Below are 22,114 nucleotides of genomic sequence, written 5' to 3' on the forward strand. Positions count from 1 at the left end.
CTATACTCAGTCTACAACTTAGTTATTGGCCGCCAGTCATCCCATTCCTGGCAGGGTCCTCCTCTTGAAAGCTTTCCTCCCATGGGCTGTGCAGGGCGTGGGATTCAGCATCATCATTTTAATAGGAGCTTCATAATCTTAGGCAAATCAAAAGTAAAACCTGGAATGGCTCAAGCTGCTATGAAATTGGAGTCCAGTTTCCCACTTGCATCTAGACAATAGGCATGCCAGTTTCTCTCTGTGCTGAAATGAGATTCTGTTGAAAGCCATCCCTGCTTGAGCCTACACATTTAATTAAACATAATCCCTGGATGGACCTGTCTGCCCTTTATTTGGACAGCTGACAAGGAAGTTTTGTATGATAACGGGGGAAAAAATAATGCAGTGTCAGTTTCAGATAGGTTGAGCCCAAATTTTTCAAAGCTATTTTTTTTTTTTTTTTTTCCTGCTCCTTTCTGGCGCAGTGTCTTTGACAGAGTATCCATGAGCATGTCTAGGAATATATACATATATATATATATATATATATATATATATATATATATATATATATATATATATATATATATATATATATATATATATATCCTCCCGCAAGCTGCTGCTTCTTTTGACAAACTGACTGACAGCTGGTAATATAACAGTAGATGGTATGAAAATGACATTCTGGCAGATGGGGAGATTTGCCTTCATTTCCTACTGGACAGCGGTTATCTTTTCAACACAGTGTGAACTCATTTAAACGGCAAGCTAGGTTATTTCATGTGGTCTAAGAAAAGGCAGAATAGATTGACACAAAGGCTGCTTTAAGACTGCTCCTGCACTGGCATTCCCAATGAAGCAGAACTATATAAACAAGTTTTAAAATGATTGTCAGAAACACAGTAAATGCAGACATATAGTGTCACCGTGTACAGGGTCTCTAACTTGAGCTGTACCATAAAAAATGTAATCTAAAGTTTCCAAGTACCACCAAAGTGTCATTGACATTTCCACATGTTTACTGGGTTAAATTTTAAAGTCTTAAAGATTCAGGAAAGTCTCAAGTTTATTTGTACACAAATGACATCACCCCGAGAAGAAAAAAAAATGATGTGGTTTCCTTCTGCAGGAATAGATCTCTCAAGCTCTACTATAAAGCGCAGTGATGTGTGTAGCAATTAACTTCAATCAAAGCAATTGTTCAAACAAACGAGCGCATCGCAATGTTCAGCAGCTGGCAGAACCAATCAAACACAGTTGGTGTTCCAGTCTGAGGTGACTATCTGTGGATATGGGTCTGGTATCAATCCTAACTCCAACTATTGGTCAAAATACGGAACTTAACAAAGAAATGCTGATTCAGATTGTGGTCTAGGTATCGAACACCACGGGAACCAGTCATTAGGACTTGATTGATATGGAGAAATCAGGCCAACACCCTTTCACACCTCTATTATATCAGATGGGAGGTAGTGGAATGATGTGCTGTAGCATGTTGCACTTCATACCGTGTGGCATGTTCTGCTTTGTTGCAGGTCATTGATCAGTCAGTGGGTGAAATATCTGGATTTGTGCCACCTGGTGCACATATAACTGGAATAGATTGCCAGATCTGATTCCAGGAATTTGTACAAAAACAAGCTCTTGGCTGTAGTGGTTAAAGATGATTGTTATGAGCCAAGAGGAAGGAAGGAAGGATATTGTTTATATAGCCTCTTTCACATAGTGAAGTCTGAAATCTCTGTATAATCGACTGAGAGGCAGGAGCACACAACACACACCAGCTTCCATTTTTGTCCCAGTGCTTTTTTGGAGTGTAGAATGGGTGAGATTTATCCAGGACACAGAGTTTAACACTATGCTTATATTGCGGTATACAGTATACAGTATGTATGTATTGTCTAAGATCTTAGATAATACACACCCACACAAAAGTTTCCAGCAGTATTTTTGCAGCTTTCACCCCATGCTTTTCCCATGGTTTTATACTATGCATTTACCATAGCTTACCCTGGCTTGCCATGCGTATTAATATGCTTTACCATACCTTGCTGTTCTCTACAGTGCTTACGTATGCTTTACTGTGCTTTCACTGTGCATTATTACACTTCGCTATGCTTTTACCATGGGATTGTAATTGTATATGTAATCCATCAGCTGTAACCCATATCCAAGAAGAATCTGTGGAACAGCCCCTGCTATAATGAGACCCACTCCTTGTTGTAGATGCTAGGCGTTGCCCTGTTCATCAGCTGAGGCGATGAAGGGCTGTAAGAAGCAGAAAATGATTTGGCCTGGAATGTATAGTGAGCACAATTCTATTGCTTTTACCACTTACTGTACTTGCAAACCTGTAAAAGTCTGTTGCACATGATCCACTATGTTCAGACTCTCCAAGACTGAGGAATTGAAACTGTACATTCTCTCCTCAAAGCGCCATGTTCATCTGAAATAATCCCATCATTATAACTCGCAGACGAATTTGGAAGGGTCGCAATTTATTTTTCTTCTCCTCAGCATCTCCCGTATTTAAACGTTCGTGCTCTTTCTTTTATTCCATTAACTCCAGAGGGAAGAATGTTCTTAAATACAGGGTACTGAGTTTGGAACCACAATTATTTCATCTTTGCAAGATTGCCCTGCAGTTGCAATCTATTCAATCCGTGCCGTCTGTCATTGCCAATGCTACAGAGCATCAGGTTCTTCATGACATTCTGAAGAGTTTAAACATTAACACAAGCTTGTTATTTTAATCTGCTAGCCGCTTCGGACTATCAGATCAGTTAACATGTTAACATGTTTTCTAACAGGGTGGTAACCAAATTTTAAATAATGTGCATAATATATCATAATTAGCTTAATTACAAGCTCTGCTGTATGTGTTGTCCAGATTAGTAATGTTTTAACTCTTGTAAGCTCTTTCTGTTCTGGGAAACATCATTGTTTTTAACCACCGATTCATGCTATGAAGCCTTTCGGGCAACCAAATGCACCATTTTTCCAAATGCACCATTTTTCCAAATGCACCATTTTTCCAAATGCACCATTTTTCCAAATGCACCATTTTTCCAAATGCACCATTTTTCCAAATGCACCATTTTTCCAAATGCACCATTTTTCCAAATGCACCATTTTTCCAAAGACACCATTTTTTTGTTGTTCACTCAGTGTTTTGGTTGCTGTAGGGTACTGCTGTTTGGAGTCATAATCCAGAGCTAAACATTAAAGGATTATTCTTTATTGTGTGGCTTACTATAATCATTTTTTTACCTGGTTTGAACTATTTGCATTTGTGTCTTGTGTCTGGCTTTTCACGAACAGATTCCTCTCCCAGCTATATAACTTAAACAACACTATTTAAACTGTGATCGAGATCTTCAAAACTCAAGCAGAGAACATGTTGTTGAACATACTTTCCTGCATGTAAGGAATTCAAGTCCTAAAATAATCTAAAGAGCTGTCCAATAAGAGCCTAGGGAACAATTTATAGAGCTGTTTGAGCTCGGGTGAAAGTGTTGATTACTGTACTCTCGAGGGTCAATGGAAGATGTTTCACTCTGGTGGAGCCACAGCGGAATATGAAACATCTCAGGGCAGGGTTCAAAGGGTGAGCAACGGATCAAGGGAGAGAAGCTGTGTTATGAAATCCAATAAAGGCTGTGTACAGCTCGTAGCTAAACAATCAGGGTTATAATAATAATAATAATAATAATAATAATAATAATAATAATAATAATAATAATAATAATACATGCAATGCAATAATGCATAGTCCTGCTAATGCATTAGCAGTCAGATACATTAAGTGCAATAGGAGCTCGAAACGCAAATGATTTTAAATAGATTCATACTCATTATGAAACCTTTGAACATCATTCCTGAATTCCCTGAAGGCAATTTGAACATCATTTTTGGACTGGGTTGAAACTACTTAAACAGAGATGAGTGTCCCTGCTGACCCCTGGCACAGTGAACACAAGAAGATGACAGTAAGTGGCTCATCAGGGTGCTGTGTCTGACCTGCAATAAACAAGCAGCTTGCAGGCAGGATCTTCCATCCCTGCAAGTTCAATGGATTCTGCTTTCAAGAGCTTTCGAAGATATTAGCTCCTGCCCTCCCTGCCCTGGTGCTGTGAATCAGAAGATGACTGACAGCTGAAATTCTACCAGGGCTTTGCACAAAGAGAGCTGGCTTTTTGAGCTCGCTCACCTCTTGTGGTCTCTTAAACAGCATGACCCTTGTAAATGTTAACCAGGTGAAGTTTTCATTGCACTGCCTATACGGTGGTACTGTTACACTCACTGCTATGCTTTGCCTGGCTTTTATCATGCTCCCCTCTGCTTTACCGTGCTAGTCTGCACTGCTGTAGGTGTATGCTTTCACTATGCGTTCACTGCCGTTGACCACATGTTAAGACCACGTTTCTATTTCAGACAAGCCATATGCATTGTTCCCAGTTTGATTGAGTGACATGGAAGGCAAGCAGCTCACATGGTGAAGTTTGACTATCGGGATTGTTCACTTCTATAATGAGCCTGGCTCCTGATATTGGCTTGGTTTAGGTTTACCTCCCAAGACACTGCTGAGTTTCCTTTTTAGGTTCTGAGACAGATTTAGCTGTAATGAGGTCCCTGATGCTCACTTGACTCCCTATTATTATCCTGTCTCACCCCCCCGAGAGTGAAGAACTTTTTGACCTCACATTCCTCAAGGTTCAAAACTGCTGTCTAGGAGACCTCTCTGCTCCTGAGCATTTCATCACAGAGTTGCAGCCTGCACAGGCAATATCTATAGGAGCAGCAGGACCACACAATGATTGCATCTTCAGTAAAATGTGTTGCTGCTCGTACTTCTTAGCCATGAGATTTAGTCTTGAACCCCACACTGCAGAATCTAACAAACACTAATACATTTTTTATGATTAAGTGCTATAGGTGATTATTATTATTATTATTATTATTATTATTATTATTATTATTATTATTATTATTATTATTATTATTATTATTATTATATGTTACTGTAAGTGGCAGATTTAAACAACCTTGTCTTTTATGAGCCAGTATAATCCTGTTATTTGCTTTGCAGGATTCACTCAGCTGCTGCTGTTAAAATGTTCAGGGTTTTAAGAGAATAGAATCCAGCGACGCTCCTTCTTTAAAAGAGTTGAACCGTTCTGAGTCTGAATGAGCAAGGAGTGAATAACACAGAGCGTGGTTTACTGAAATGGCTGAGGAGAGGATATGTTACACAACCTCCTTCGTTAATAAACTACAGCCACACCTTGGGTCGACAGACAGGTTACAGCCGACTCCAGTCAGGCCACCATGCTCAGCATTGTAATTAGAAGTATGTGGTTTTAATTTTGGTTTGCCTGAAATGCTCAGGAGACCAAGGGTGTACTAGAAATGAAGGAGCATGAAAAGGTCATGTTTTTGTAGCTGTGGTTTTGTGTCGTCTTGGAACCGACACTGGGTGTGGGGTTGAGAAGTTTAGAACTGTAATCCTTTTGACGAGAGCCGTGTTTCTTTACAATGGGGACCACTCTGGGGTGAGATTAGCCTGCTGGTGAAATTCACCTCAAGATTAATAGTTGCACAACAGGCCTTCCTAGTGCACAGGTGGAGACAGGTGTATCCTAGCACACGCCAAGGTTAACGAGACAGGGGTGTCCAGATGTCCACAATGACTACCTGGCTAGTCATCACTTATATTACATATACACTAGCATCCGCAGTTATCATTAGAGATACAGCCTCTACAGTTATAAAACAATAAAAAATGAAGTTTGCATTAGTTTATTTGGCAGCATAGCATTACAGAAGTCATTACTTCCATCTTCCTGAGGTAGATGAATGATGTCAGGAAAACTGAAGTAAATGTATTTATGTTTTGGTCTCAACGAGTCGCTATAGCCAACAGCTTTATGTTACCAAACTAATCCCTTTCAATCATTCCTCACAGTCACCTTCCTTACCTTAAGAATGTACAGAGCTCGGAATAGACCCCATTTTTAATGGCTGACTAGCAAATCATTTGTCTTTACTTTTTCAATGACAGTAACCACACAATGCAGCGACAGAGATTTAGTGGTGTAAGGAAACCAAATCTAGCTGTGGCTTGAAATGTTGTGTTCCCAGTCAGTCAAAAGCATGTTTAATCCTGATGAGGTAAGTAGGTGTGATCATAACTGACACTGAAATCACAGGATCGGCCAACACGCAATGACTGGGAAACTGAGATTACAACACGACTTGACACTGAATCTGCACATGGAAAATGAAGGCTCGTGCCCATTTCTCTGGCTTGGTAGCCTAGCACTACAGTTCCACTCCAGTTGGGTAGAGGGGTACAATCCTTTCCAATTGACCAGTTGTGACCCTTAAAAGTACAGAAGACACCTTTTTAAATGTACATTTTCTTTCTTTCTTTTTTTCAGATGATAAGGAGAGGACTGCCAAGAGGTTCTCTGCAGAGGGGGTTTTCAATTACACCTCACTGCTCTTAAGTGAAAATGATCAAGTTCTTTATGTTGGTGCCAGAGAGGCTCTGTTTGCACTGAACATTTCTGATTTTGGAAACAGCAAGCTCCACAAGAATGTGAGTGTTCTAGAACATACACGGGTCGAAAGATCTGATTCTAATCCATCTGTCAGTGCTGCATTCAAGATTGATCAATCAGGACAGCGGCTCCTGTAGCACGGAGGTGTTGTACACTACGGCTGGTGTGAAGTAATCACCTTGCACTCCATGCTGGCTGTTGGAATTAAACAAGACGTACTAGATGTGCATTGGCAATGTCTTTTCTTTCTTTCTTTTTCCCAATGGTGTTTTCATATATATATTTTTTTATATACCATAGTTGACATGGGAAACGCCAGATCACAAAAGAAATGAGTGTGGATTTAAAGGAAGGAACTTACAGGTAAGACATGCATGGGACTACAGTAGATCGTTGCAATACCAGTATGGTTTTAAATATATATATATATATATTTATCTTTATGGTACTTTTAGCTTTAATGAAAGGAAAATAAGACCAAACAATGTTAATTATCTCCAACTTAAAACCTTGAACTGCACCTCTTTTCTTCTAGACGGATTGCTTCAATTATATCAAGATCTTTCTCCAGCTGAACAGCACTCATCTGTACGTGTGTGGAACCTATGCCTTCAGTCCCCTCTGTGCTTATATAGTGAGTGCTTCTTCCCTCCTTCATCTGTTACCGGGCATCACTTAAGCTGTCTCTGCTGTTACTAGCACTATACCTTAAGGCTTGACTGTGCATTTAATGTGCCTATTCAATTGCAATCATCATTTGTATTATTCATTTTGCTATCAGTAAATACAATACAGAACAAAGACAATGGAAAGCGGCCCATGAGAACTAAGTAACTTTACCCTGGAGTAACTAATAATTACTAATAAATACCTATTACTTAAGAACTCATCATTTACTGAAAGAGAAGTGAAAACCACCTTGTCTGCTGTTTTGAGTGGAGTTTTTATTTCCTGTAGTGCTGGAGGGATCCTCAGTTTTGAATGGAGTTGTCTTTCCTAAACCAGTGCGCAGGTCTGCGGTGTTGAAAGAGTTAACTGAGTTGTATCTATTAAAATGGGGGCAGCAGTGTGGAGTAGTGGTTAGGACTCTGGACTCTTGACCAAAGGGTCGTGGTGGGGGACACTGCTGCTGTACCCTTGAGCAAGGTACTTTACCTAGATTGCTCCAGTAAAAACCCAACTGTATAAATGGGTAATTGTATGTAAAAATGATGTGATGTCTTGTAACAATTGTAAGTCGCCCTGGGTAAGGGCGTCTGCTAAGAAATAAAAAATAATAAAATAGGCCCTGCTGTGAGACCTTGGTGTCTCAGCCTCACTGGTGTGCTCCAGTCCCTGTGAGCTCTTTAAATAGACTCCAGAAAGCCTTATTTTACAGCAGAAAATACTAAACCAACACAAGCAGGCTCTTACTGTGTAGGGGCACTTTTTGTTTCGCTGTAAAACGAATCCTAGACATCGTGTAACAACCAGATATTGTGGGTGGTTAAGCCGCTCTGTGGTGTGCTGCCAGCCAGGACTAAATCATATGATAGTTCCTGGGCTCTGAACGCATTACTTGTCACATGACCTGCACCATTGTAACAGCTTTCTTTGTTGTTGTTGTTGTTTTTTCTAGAGCATTTCAGATTTTTCTTTGGTTAAAAACACGCTGGGGGATGTTGCCACAGAGGATGGGCGAGGACGATGCCCGTTCGACCCTGAATACAAGTCCACTGCCATTATGGTTGGTAAGTGTCTGAAATGATAACTTCGTTATCACCACCTTGTATTTAAAGCCATCTTGGACAATCATTCCTCAGTAATCAATTATTTTGGTACTGTGGTTGATAGGTGCAGGGAACTTAAAGTAATCAAACTCATGTGTGTAGAATGTGGAGTCCTAATGATCTCCTTGATCACCAGTCTAACTGGAATGATATCAGTGCTATGAAAGTTCAGCTCTCACCACACAGTACAGTCAGCATTTATGTTGCTTAAAAACATTGTATGAAACCCAGTTGCTGACAAGCCTCTTATCTTGCTGAAAGCTGAGGTCTGGTCATCCTCCCTGCACATGATCCTCAGACCACAAGCACGTTCTCTGTGTTAAAGACGCTGTGTTTGCTTTTTGTTTTAGACGGAGAGTTGTACTCGGGGACAGTCAGTAATTTCCAGGGAAATGAGCCTACCATTTTCAAGAGCCTGGGCCCGGGGACCCCCATTAAAACTGAAAACTCTCTCAACTGGCTTCAAGGTAAAGACATGCACACCTCAACACCTTGTGCTGTCACACTGACAACACTGACAACTCCTCATGCGCTCAACCAGAGGGAGGCAAGACACTTCTTTCTGCCATCTAGTGAGAGCAGAAGGAAGTGCATGTACCACAGGTAACAATTTACATCGTAGGGGTTCGTCGGTGGGAATAATAGTAATAAAATATCTACACAATGGTTAACAGGCTGAACCAAATGAATGAAAGCATACAATAGGCAAGCTTATTCAACCACTAATCCAGGGGTGAGCGATAAGCCCCAAGAACAGTAATGCCATTTTCTTACTCTCTGAGATAATTGAAAAAAGAGACTTTAGTGAAATGGGTAGGACCAGCCCTATCAGTTACAACACATGTACATCAAACGGTTTCATAGCAATTAAGAATCGAGTGATAGCATACAGTGCCCATGATTTACAGGGAAACGCTCTTTGATCCTTTTGCAAGAGAGGGTATATAATATCCACACATTAACAGCTTAATAAACCAGCTCCAGAAAGGGTGTCTTTAAAATATTGTTACAGATTTTTTGCCAACCTTTTCTATTACTGTTTTTAAAGTAATTACACTACAGGTCTAAAGATGTCTGGATTAGCAGGGCTATACTCTCACTCACTGGATGACTGCATGCAAGATAAAACAAATAGTTAAAATGTACATTTTAGACTTTCCAGTGTCTTCATTACTGAGGTCTGTTTGTGATTATCAGTGTTTTCCAGAGTGGTCTGTATTCGTGTGTTTGCACAAAGCTGGTGTGTATAGAAAGACTTTCATTTTTTTTTTTTTTTTTAGATCCAGCGTTTGTGGGTTCAGCTTATATCCAAGAAAGTCTTCCGAAGGGAAACCCGGTGGGAGACGATGATAAAATCTACTTCTTCTTCAGCGAAGCAGGGAAGGAGTTTGATTTCTTTGACAACACAATCGTTTCCAGGATTGCCAGAGTGTGTAAGGTGAGAGAAAGAAAAAGCTTCCACTGGGGGGATTAGCAACTGCCCTTAGCAAGCTGGAGGTACACTGTAGGCCCAGGGAGATGCGCTTGCCTGCATTTTTCTGATTCTTAGGAGAAATCAGAGTATTGTGAACCTCGCTCTCGATACAGCAAACATTCCTTTCAGCTTTCGATTAACAGAGTCCCCAGTTCTCCTACACTTTTGACTGTTATCATAATGCAGCACTGATAAACTGAGCGCTTCCCTGCGTTCAAAGAAATTGCTGGCCGAGCGGTTTCTCCAAGTGGTTCGTTCTCTGGAGTTTGGTTCATTTCTAAATGAAATGGCAAGGGCCGTATTCATAGGCGTGCAATGCACTTACCGACACGCTAATCCTGAAGCCAATCCCAGTGATTTCTAGAGCCAGAAATATGAACCCTGGTAATCCGGTAGAGAGCAGGTATTTCTGACTGACGGTTTCATAGTGACTGGCTTTGCATCCCTTTCACTGGACAGGTAACATCATGCTCTGTATACTTGTTATACATGTCTGCCCTGCCAGCCACAAAAGGAAAGATAACTGCATATCTTCTCTTCAACTTTCCCAACAAAAGTAATAACTCACTGAAAGGCCATTATAAAATGGAATTAAAAGAAAATGTACCTCTGATGGGATTTGAAGTAAATCTAAATGTGACACAGACTCTTTTCATTTGTCACAGCTTGTTTTATTGAATTTTCAGCACCCATTAATGCATCCGTTTTTTGGAATTAGAATAGGAATGAATATTTGGTAAGTGTCAATAGTTAACTTGCTGGATGTCCGGTTGCATTACTTGCTTGATTGCTTGAAGGGTTAGATATAAAAAATAGTCCTAATACGTTTTAAAACAGTCCTTGAATTCTGTGTTTAAAAACCCTGCACCTTGGTTACAGAATCATTCAAAGTGTCCCTCCTAGGTATTGCACAGAGCATCACTCGTAAACCTGCTGACCACAGTATTTCATTGTATTCAGTGATGCTGATCGATGGATTAATAAAGGCTGGTTAAAGGGTGGAGCACTGTAGAGACTACCCTCTGCTGGGACAGGGTAGCGTAGTCTTGGCATGCTTCACAGAGAAGCTTGCTGTGCTGGAGTGACCTCTGACAGGGCTGGGGGAGTCTGCTCCCTGTCTATTCAAGGGAAGCAGCAATGATTTTCTTAGCCCCTCCCTCTCCAGTTTGTGAATGTGGAGCATGCTGGAATGTGACCCTGTGGATTGGGGTAACCAGAGCAAGATACCCCTGAATCCCAGGATGACAAGCTGATCTGAAACATGACCCCATGACCCTCAGAGACAAGTGGCTGAACATGCTGGCTTGTTGGTTTCCTTATTGAAGCAAATGTGCACTGAAAGGCAGAGTCCTGCACAGGATTAGAGCTGAAACGAGAGCCGAAGGAGGGTTACACTGATGGTATGACTGAAATGTCAGAGTAAGCAGTTTTACGCCTCACATGTGGAGGAGAGGCTGGGTGGGAGAAAATCAAATCAAATCAAAATATTACCACTGGACACCTCTTTCTGTTTTACTTAGAATGTTTTTGTACTGTTTATTCAGGTGTTGGATAAGCAGTCAGGGCTTGTATCAAGGCATTGTGGTTTAGAAGTGGATAGAGCACAATACTGGAGATCAGGAGACTCTGTCCTGGTTCTAGTAAGACAGTTTACCATAATGAATCAGCGGGTTCGTTTTGCAGTTCACCCCACTGGGGTCTATTATAATGATCTAAGCAGAGGGCATTTGCATACTGCTGCAAGTCTTTATGTTGCGTCAGTATTAGGATCCATCACTGTGACATGAATTGGCAACGCAGACCATTGAATTGAGTGGAAAGGCAAGGGCTTGGCAAGAATCACAAACCCTTACCATTCAACTAAACAGTAATCTGTATAGCAGAGAGGCAAGTATGTGCCAGTATTATTAACTCACCAGCTGCTAGGAGAGATTCATGACATTTGTTTTTAAATCTTTGAATATTCTTTACCATATTTCCCGATTGTCTGTAATGCATTTCTGTGTTTAATATTGACTGTGCTTTACTCCACTTTGGCATGCTTTTACTGTGGTATTCTGCAGAAGACTCGCATAATCCATAAGGCACCTTAATCAAGTCACTTTGTTCCTTGTATCTCAGTCCCACCCAGCTGTAACATGTGGATATCCAGTAATAAGCAGGACCCCCACAGCAAATCAGTGAGAGAGAGAGAGAGAGAGAGAGAGAGAGAGAGAGAGAGAGAGAGAGAGAGAGAGAGAGAGAGAGAGAGAGATGCTAAAAATGAGCTGGGTTATCATGGGTGAATGCTTTCCAAAGCAAGCTGAAAATGGTTTTCAAAGGCCATTGCACAGCCAAGCGAAACTGATTTTGTTGTAAAAGCAGGGCTCTGCTGATTCGAATGTTGCACTCATTACCAAACAAGCTTTGCAATGAGGAATCGCTCCTTAAACATTGTATTTGCCGTGTGTCATTTCACTTTATCATTACAGTGCAAGAATACCGTGAGCCCCTCGGTGTGCTCTTATTATGTGTCTAGCTCTTTCCACCAGACAGGAAAAAACTCTTCAGTGCTCTTCAGTTGCAACTCAATGAGACATTAAACTAATCAGGTTGAATGGACGGGCTCTTTTGAACAGAAGCTACCCATTGCAGTCTCTAGTCAGACCCTCTCATGTATGACCTGGGAAGGATTCTCCTCTAAAGGGTTTGTCGTGGTTCCAAATGTTCCTGGGTGTGGTCTGACACCTATTCCTCTGCAGCCATCATCTTCCCATATCAGATTACAGGTATAGAAATCATGTGGTTGTACTTTGGGACATTTGCCAGTTTGGGGATACAGATACAGTCAGTACTACACTATTTCCACTGCTTTTCGAGTTTCAGTTAGTTAAAGATTTAGGCTTCATCTAGAAGTGCCTGAATAGCTCTTCCCCATTAGATTTCTGAAGTACCGGTAGTTCATAATCCTACTTTCATATCCATGCAATACTATACTTTTACTACACTGCGACACTGCAGCACCCTCTGCAGGACTGCAAGCGTATTGCAGCCCAGCGGAGGAATTAACAAAGTGCAGGAAGGAAGCTATAAGCTGTTGTATCTTGACTTTAACTCCTTCCTCTCCAGGGTGACGTGGGTGGAGAGCGAGTGCTGCAGAAGAGGTGGACCACCTTCCTGAAAGCTCACCTCCTGTGTTCCCTCCCAGACGACGGCTTTCCCTTTAACATCATCCAGGACATGTATGTCCTCACCCCTGGCAAGCAGGACTGGAAGAGCACCGTCTTCTACGGGGTCTTCACCTCTCAGTGGTAAGATCAATCACACTGCAGGGGGGAAATAAGACTCCTATTGAATAGCAGTTCCACCCATTTCACATTTTACTGTGAGCTTGATTAGCCAGTGTGTATAGGTAACAAGCTCAGGTGTGTCTTATCAAACTCACAGTAAAACCAGTAATGGATCAAACTGCTATACAATGGGAGTCTAAGTGCCATCCCTGCACTGTATTTCCCTACTGGCTGCATTACTACACTGCACTATAATCCTGCAAACCCACCTATTGGACACTAATAAAATGAAATGCAACCACCTGAAAATGAATATTTTAATATATCACTGTCCAGTGTTTAGGGATGGGTCTCTGTTATTATTATTATTATTATTATTTATTTCTTAGCAGACGCCCTTATCCAGGGCGACTTACAATTGTTACAAGATATCACATTATACATTATTTCACATTATACAGATATTACATTATTTTTACATACAATTACCCATTTATACAGTTGGGTTTTTACTGGAGCAATCTAGGTAAAGTACCTTGCTCAAGGGTACAACAGCAGTGTCCCCCACTGGGGATTGAACCCACAACCCTCCGGTCAAGAGTCCAGAGCCCTAACCACTACTCCACACTGCTGTTGTAAAGGAATAGTCACATAGAGTAATGTTGTGTATAGCAGGTCCTCATATCCAGTATAGTGATGCCAGTAAGAGTCATAGGTGGGTAGGTTGCACATTACAGGCTGTATTTGCATTCCACTTTTCATTGGAAGCCCGATCTGGTTCTATCAGTGCATTTGGTTATGAATGATAGCGTGTGAATGCATGCCATTCATCCGTCCACAGCACTGTAAGCACTGACAGTAATCTCCAACCACAATGACAGTGCCAGGAAAGAGCTGTTCCATACCTACAGTAAAAGCAGCAGCTATATCTGTTCATCTGTCTTTACCGTATTATGAAGTCAGGATTAATTAACCATTCATATTTGGAGAAATATTTGCATGAGGAATGAAAGTGAGAGCAATTGTTTTTGATAACGTGTCGTCTGGTTTTGCCTCTGTCCCCAGGTACAAGGGTGCAGCCGGCAGCTCTGCAGTGTGTGCCTTCACCATGGAGCAGGTGGAGAACGCCTTCAACGGGCGATACCGCGAGGTGAACCGCGAGACGCAGCACTGGTACACCTACAACCACCCCGTACCCGAGCCCAGGCCTGGAGCGGTGAGGAACTGTTGAGTACCTGTGGGAAACTTACCTGCACACGCCAAGCCCCACTGCATGCTGTGTATCCAATAAAAATAAAAAAACACCCTTCCAGCTTGATGTTTGAACGTGTTAATATGATTGCAATGCACTTAAGGGAACCCTAATGCTTCATGAACATACTGTAGTTTCTATGCGTTCAGTGCTTGACCGTTTTATTGTCCCATTCCTTCGCAGTGCATTACCAACGCTGCGAGGAAGATGGACATCCCTTCCTCACGCCACATGCCTGACAAAGTGTTGAATTTTGTTAAGGACCATTTCCTAATGGACGGTGTGATCAGGAGCCAGCCTCTGCTTCTCAAGAGGAATGCCCGATACACTCAGATCGCTGTCCACAGGGTCCAGGGCATCGACCAGGTGTACGACGTCTTGTTCTTAGGCACCGGTAGGTAGAGTCCCGGGCATGCCTGACCACACGGAATGGAATCAAAACCGTTCATCATGTTCTAGAGACATTTAGTACTTCAGCGCAGTGTTGATGAAGAGTTAATATGTAAAGGTGCATCTTCACGCATTAGAGAACTTAACACTAAGCTATCCTCCATCTTTAACAGATGATGGCAAGCTGCACAAAGCGATCAATGTGAACAATAAGATGCACATCATCGAAGAGATGGAGCTGTTCGACAAGCCCCAGCCGGTGCAGAACATTATACTGGACTCCAAGAAGGTAGGGGATGGTTCGAAGCAGGGCCAGCCTGGAATGTCAGTGCAATATGCTCCTTGTAATTAAACTGTGTCATTGAACTGGGCTGGGCTGGGCTGACCCTGTGCTTCACACACTGTATTCTGCTGCACACCGTGCTTGTCTGGGATATTTATTTGTTGCTCTCCTCCTCCTCCTCCCCAGGGCCTGCTCTACATCTCCTCATACAGCGGGCTGGTGGAAGTGCCGGTAGCAAACTGCAGTAACTATCAGAGCTGTGGAGAGTGCGTCTTATCAAGGGACCCGTACTGCGCGTGGAGTGGGAGGAGGTGCAGGGATGTACGACAGGCTTCCCCAAACAGGTGAGGAGCTCAGCAAGGAGGAGCACAGGCATGGGTGAACTACCAGCTGAGCATCACACTAGAACTGCACATGTTTTATACAGTGCAGTGCAATAAAATAAAGCATTGCTAACACTTTACATTAAGTGTCTATAATTGCTGTCGTATTTAGATAGTAGTTACTTAGTAAATACATGTGTACTTACACATCATTACAATGATATTATGCAGAGTTACAATGGACTTAATGTGGAAATCTTTTTGCAAGATATAACCCTAACTCTAAAACCCTTTTCTGATACAATATGTACTGACATACAGTATATCCTGCAAAAAGATGTACACATTAAGTACTTTGTAACTCTGCATAATAACATTGTAATGATAACATTGTGTGTAAGTACACGTGTATTTACTAAGTAATTACTATGTACTGTAAATACACAGTAATTAGAGACACTTAATGTAAAGTGTCACCCAAGTGTTCCCTGCTTATTGTCATAATGTATCCCTAACTTCAAAACACTTGATGAAGAAATGAAGCCAAGTAGATCAATGTTTCAGCTCGTGCCATCATTGCTCACCTGCATTCAGTTTTGGATTGCAAGAGACGAAGCAGTCAAAGAAACGCCGCTGCTACAGAAACTCTTGTCCCTAACGTGTTGTGGTTGTGATTTCAGTCGCTGGAAGCAGGATGTGGAAGATGCAGACACAGCGCCAGACTGCAATGATTCGTTAGCCAGTCCCCGCACTGTGAAGACTACAGGCAAGTGTCTAATCTCACATCCCTGCTGGCAGGATCCTCTCTTCATTTACCAGTTCCCTATGTTCTTTATTCTACAAAGCAGATTAAAAGCACAACATGAGCATGCAGGGCTAACCACTAGGTGCCGCGATCTTCACAATGCAGATACCTTATGACCCCAGCAACAGATTAGGATCATTAAGGAGTGATCACCTGAAAGAACACCCACATAGCAATAGAAGAAGACTTGCATTTCCGGGTATATGTGGAAGCTAACCAAAATCTATACATTTAAAATAAGTTGACGTAATGTACCGTTGCAATAGTCTGATGATCTGCATGGATCGCTATGGCCATCTACTGTATCCTTTATTATCTGAGAAATCAAGATACCTCGTTAGCAGTATAGAAACTTTTCAGTAACCGTTTCAACTTCTATTAGAAACCAGGGGCTATGCTTATAAAGCGTAAGTGTTCTCTTAAGTGCATTGCAGTCATATGCATTTGCATGCATGCTAATTCTTCTTGTAAACAGTCCCACTTGCAAAAAATTGACTAGACTGGAATTGCTAAAGAAGAGACGGGCACCTGCAAGCATCGAAACCATTAGATTGCTTAGCAACCTGGGTGCCAGCAGTCTCCATGGTAACAGACAGGAGATCTAGTTAGAAGCTCATTGGGACTGAAGTCTTTTTTTGATGCCGTGTAGGACAGAATAAAAGAGAGAATATTAACAGGATTTTTAAAAATCTTTTATTTGACTTACAGGTGAGTCCCAATGCCAGACTTTTGTTTTACCGCCCAACACTTTCAAAATCCTGCCCTGTAAGCTGAGGTCGAACCTGGCCACTCGGAAGTGGGTCTACAGCCCGAGTGCCAGTAACTCCACTTACGTCAGCCCTGACGGCGGCCTGGTGGTGGTGGCTAACGCAGAGGAGAAGCGGGAGGCTTACGAATGCTGGTCCATTGAAGGGGGGTTCCGGCAGCTGCTTGCCAACTACTGCGTGGAGGCAGAGACCACCGCAATGGAAAACACCCCCTCCACCACCTCCACCTCCATCACCAGGACCACAACCCTGCTCATCGCCGAGAACAAATACGTCCTCCTGCACAGCGAGAACCGGTCTGCGCAAGACAGCGTCAGAACCTACTGGAACGAGCTGCTCATCGTGTGCATCCTCCTGGGGGTGACCCTGCTGTGCTTCGCCCTGTTTCTGATCTACCGGAACCGGCACAGCATGAAGACTTTCCTGAAGGAGGGCGAGTGCTCCAGCATGCAGCAGAAGAAGCAGCGGATGGCAGGGAAGCCGGCTGAGAGTCTGCCCCTCAACGGAAGCACCATGCCCACCTCCACCTCCACTTCCGATCACAAGGGATACCAGACCCTGAACGACAACTACATCTGCAGCACGCCCACGCACGGGTCCCCGGATCACAGCAAGGAGTTCACGGAGTCTGAGAAGAGGCCACTGAACCTCAAGGAGAGCCATGTGGAGATCTCCCCCACCTGTCACAGGCCTCGCGTGAGGCTGGGATCAGAGATCAGGGACTCCATCGTGTGAAGAGACACCGCAGTGTTAATACTCATCCATAGGACCAACTAACGAACAAAGCGATAGAGCATCAGTGTTGTTCTGAATTTTAAAATGACAGGAGCCAAATGTTTCCAAAAACAATTATTTGGAGCAGTTCTAAAAAATCACCCTGACACCAGAAAAAAATCTAAAGACTTTTAAAAGATATTCCGGGGGGAAGAACTCAAAGAAACTCCATGATTTGATGTTGTGTATCCACTGGGAACAGCACCGGACACGGAAGGAGCAGCAGTTCTTAAGCACGTTTTCAATTATCTCCAACCTTACGCTTTCCACTGTGGTTCTGATGAAAAGCTCAAGGCATCCATCCTGATTCACAGACCACCTTTCACTTCAAAGCTTTTAAAATGAGAAGCAACGTGTCAGCTGCCTCCAGTGATCAGGTTCCAGCACCGGATTGGCTGTGAGGCTCCATGAACATTCCATCACTGCACAGTCCACGGCTATGCGCTGGGTTCATTCTTAATTAGTGAACAAGCCTGTCTTTCCTGCCAGACCAGCAGGAACTGGACACTGCCAACATTAGAAAAGGATTTTGACCTTGCACCAATTGAGCCAGCTGTAGCTCCTGAATCCCTCCCTGCACAGCTACAAGTTCACTTAACACTGCCAGGTGTTTCTGTTCAAGCAGAAGGTGCCAACTAAACTTCTTCAGAGAGAACACTACCAAGACTCTGTATTATCAATGGAAGTACTCCCCTATTCTCTTTAAATTGATTGAAACACAGTTCTTTCATCCAGAAGCCCACTGTTGGGTATGCCAACAGCGACGAAATAGTTGTTTAAGGCAAAGTATATCCATCATAACCAGACCAATGGTTTTACAGAACTGTCCTCGGAAGAGCTTTTTATTTTCGTCTGAAGAGAAACACCCATCTGTAGATGAACAGAGCTGTACATGCATGCACCGCAAAAAGCTGTGAAGACCTTGAGTGGGGAAGAGAAACACATGCCTTCTTTAAACCTGCAGCAATGTGTACACAATGGAGGAGGCTTACTGTATGCTTTCCATGTGAGCTACATTATAAAGGAGCTCAGTATTAACCCTAGCAGAGACTAAAGGAACATTAAGCTGCTGGGTGAAGTGCTTAGAGCCACTTGCCTACTTCCTGGGGTAATGAAAGATACGCTTCGTGTTCTTTTGGACCATTTAATGCAGGAACCCGAGGCTTAAACTGAGCTCAGCCTGAAGCAGTACTTCAGTGGAAACTGACTTGAGAAAGGGGCTCATTTAACTGAGCTCAGCCTGAAGCAGTACTTCAGTGGAAACTGACTTGAGAAAGGGGTTCATTTAACTGAGCTCAACCTGAAGCAGTACTTCAGTGGAAACTGACTTGAGAAAGGGGTTCATTTTCAAGCTTAGATAAGGGTTCTGAGGAAGCGAGGGAGCCCTCTACTGCCCACATTTCTCCTCTGTCGTGACCAGTCAGTGTGAGTCAGTGTGATGTGCTTTGCATGTCGATTGAGTTTTGAACAAACACAAACAAAACAAAACATGTGTTCATGTTTATACATGGCATAACCAAAACTGTCGTACGCTGTGCCAAAACCCTTTGTTCTTTAATGAAATGGAAATGTGTTTTTAAACAAAGATTTGTATTATTATTGTTATTATTATTATTGTTGTTATGATATCTTTTTTTTTTCATTAACAGCATGGTTATTCGCGTTTTTCATTTATGGACAGCAATGAACAAAACTTATGAAATATACTTTATGACCAAAATCAACACAAGTTCACAATGTAGCTTCTTCCAGAATGTGAAAGTTAGAAGACATCTCTGATGGCTTAGCAGAACAGTCTACATTAAGTTTGAAAAGGCCACAGCTAACCCTCTCATTAAAGATATGGAGAACAATCAGACTGTTCCTTTCGGTGAAGCAATGGAATTACATTTGAAAAACTAAAACACAGTACACCTGAAAGAATACCACTAGCATGCTGTGCTATAAAAAAGAACCTTACAATCACACACTGAAGGGGAAGCGGTTTAGCCACAGTACTGGAATTGTTTGTGCAACTCTAGTCAATAGCATTGTGTAAAAACAATCTGGGAATGCAATGAGGAAAATGTTCCGATTCTTGGAAAGTCTGCCTTGATGCAGAGGTCTGGTGATGTTTATTTATTCACAGCATGCAGATCTATTTATCAAACAAACAAGCAAACACACATGAGTAACAATAAGAATAACAGTAATAAAAAGCATATGGATGTCCTTCATAACCTGGTGCCACTTGAAACGCTAATTAGGCCATTGCAGTTTCTTCACAAGTCCAGCACGGTCCTTCAAGTTTGTTCAGTAATGAGAATGTGCCACACCCTAACAGCAGCCTGGTCTCCATAATGTCGTTTATTTGCAGTCTTTTTACAGGATGGAAAAGGGTGTTGTTATTAAACATTGAAGAAAAACTCAAACTAAAACAGACATTGAAGCATTAAAATCGGAAAAATAACATGACTGTACCTACTTCCAACACTGTGTAAAAAAAGTACCACTTTCTCATAGTAACAATAATACTGATGTGGTAGTAATAGTTACTGTAGTGTATAATTCGTTGTTGTACAATCATTTCCAGATGAGAGTTAATTGAATGTATTCTTTCTGACAATGTAGCTATGAAACAGTGATACTGCACACTAAGGATCCTGGTGAATATTGTATATATGTATACTGTGTGTGTGTGTGTGTGTGTGTGTTGCAGTTTGAGTATGAAATGGAGGCATGCATTGCTGTATAGAGAGCTTGCTTTACCTTAGTGAGTGCACATTGCAGCTTTCTATATTTTCTTTTGCACGTGTAATACCTTAGCTGGGGGTGGGGGGGCTTTTTGTAAATTCTGTAACAACATGTTTTAGTGGAAAGTGTTTGAGCATCACTTTTAAAGATCACTGCTGTAATATTAGGGGATCAAACCTTCATTCAGCTAGTTTTATTTTTTTGTTAATTATTAACAGTAAAAAATCATTTTGATCCTGGCAATCAAAAGTTAAAACGTAACGTATCAATAATATTATCTACTTTTTCTTTTTTTTTTTTGTATCCACTTTGAGTATAGTCCCTAACCGGTTAACCCACAGAGGGTGTGTCATTGTCTTTTACATACAGCAGTGTCCACATGTATTAGAACACCCCATTGCTTCTGTAGTTCAGCAGTGTGCACATGTATTAGAACACCCCATTGCTTCTGTAGTTCTGATTTGTTGTGTATATTAAATCAAGCCACTGGAACTGAAAACCTTGGAAAATTGTCAAAATAGGCAAATTAGTGGTTGAATTAATTTAATTGATGACTTTAACAGGTCACACATGCAATTAAAATAGTAAGAGAAAATGAACACATAGCCACACATGCTAAACTGCATGAAACTTTGTAGAAGTTGTTTAAGATGCTTAATTAACGCACAAAGTGGTCTAACATTTTCGCACACGAATGCCTATTGCTTATAATATCAGTGATTACTGAGCTGAAATTGAAATCGTCCCACCCTGAGGTTTGTATGCAGGTAGGTATATAAAGGGTATAAATAATCTTGAGGTGTTCTTATACACTTGCCCACTACTGTACATGTTCAGGGTTTTATTTGTGCGTTACATCATGCTTATCAGATACTTGCACCAGTGGTGTTTGGAACACCTCCCCACTGTATCTCCCATGCTGTCAGCACACCTGTTATTCTCAGACTCATTGACGGTACGTTCCTCCTGTAATGTCTGGGGTCTTTTCTGCACATCAGTACAGTTCGTATTTGCACTGTGTTGTAAGGTATTCAGAGTAATGAAAAGGAGCCAGTTCAAGAGGCCCCATGCGGTGTTTGATGTATGTGATGTATGCTTTCTCCATGAGCATGCAGAACACAAGGGGACCATCACATTCAATACATCAATAAATATACAATCAGAAGGTTAAAGAAACGGGTCAAAACAAATTCATGGCTTTGTTTCTGGAATGCACTGCATTTTTTTTCGATGAACCTCTTTATTTTTCTTCATTGTACAGCTTTAGGAATTGAAACGGTCTTGGTATAACCCTGTAACCCTGTTTTTTTGTAAAGTGGCCTGTTGATGTAAAAATATCCTGTGAATCCTGCATCGGAATATTTTTTGTCACATTTCGTTGTTGCTTATACTTTTATTTTATATATACTGTACATACCGAAAGCACTTTATTTTAATTTTATAATAAAAAAAATAAAATAAAAAAACCTCTTCATAGTCGTTTAGTCACATTCATTTTTCTGTTCCCTTTACTTCTGGTTGCTAGAATGAACCACCCCACTTTGTTATTCTACGAATCATTGCACTGGTATATATATATATATACATATATATATATATATACCAGTGAAATGTATATATACATTGCTACTACTGCTACTGTAACACAATGTTAGTCAGTGTCACTGGAAACATAATACAGCTGTTTGTCTTTTATAAGAAGTACTCTCCATGGCTCTCTCCAGACCGTT

At 41.6% G+C, this 22,114-nt stretch overlaps 1 protein-coding gene across 2 annotated transcripts in view; it reads left to right on the top strand.

The window, feature by feature from the left end:
* Positions 1–21,846, top strand: part of LOC117428371 (semaphorin-4B-like) — a 68,748-nt gene extending 46,902 nt beyond the window's left edge. For both annotated transcript variants that reach the window (XM_058995530.1, XM_058995529.1), the window contains exons 4-16: positions 6,423–6,583; positions 6,846–6,908; positions 7,081–7,179; positions 8,164–8,275; positions 8,665–8,781; positions 9,595–9,752; positions 12,897–13,078; positions 14,123–14,273; positions 14,493–14,703; positions 14,873–14,988; positions 15,169–15,326; positions 15,986–16,065; positions 16,813–21,846. In XM_058995530.1, the coding sequence (XP_058851513.1) occupies positions 6,423–6,583; positions 6,846–6,908; positions 7,081–7,179; positions 8,164–8,275; positions 8,665–8,781; positions 9,595–9,752; positions 12,897–13,078; positions 14,123–14,273; positions 14,493–14,703; positions 14,873–14,988; positions 15,169–15,326; positions 15,986–16,065; positions 16,813–17,612 (2,408 nt within the window). In that variant the 3' untranslated portion in view covers positions 17,613–21,846. The remainder of the gene's footprint in view (positions 1–6,422; positions 6,584–6,845; positions 6,909–7,080; positions 7,180–8,163; positions 8,276–8,664; positions 8,782–9,594; positions 9,753–12,896; positions 13,079–14,122; positions 14,274–14,492; positions 14,704–14,872; positions 14,989–15,168; positions 15,327–15,985; positions 16,066–16,812) is intronic.
* Positions 21,847–22,114: the final 268 nt, after the last annotated feature.

Source organism: Acipenser ruthenus, chromosome 21 (assembly GCF_902713425.1).
Source record: "Acipenser ruthenus chromosome 21, fAciRut3.2 maternal haplotype, whole genome shotgun sequence".
NCBI lineage: Eukaryota > Metazoa > Chordata > Actinopteri > Acipenseriformes > Acipenseridae > Acipenser > Acipenser ruthenus.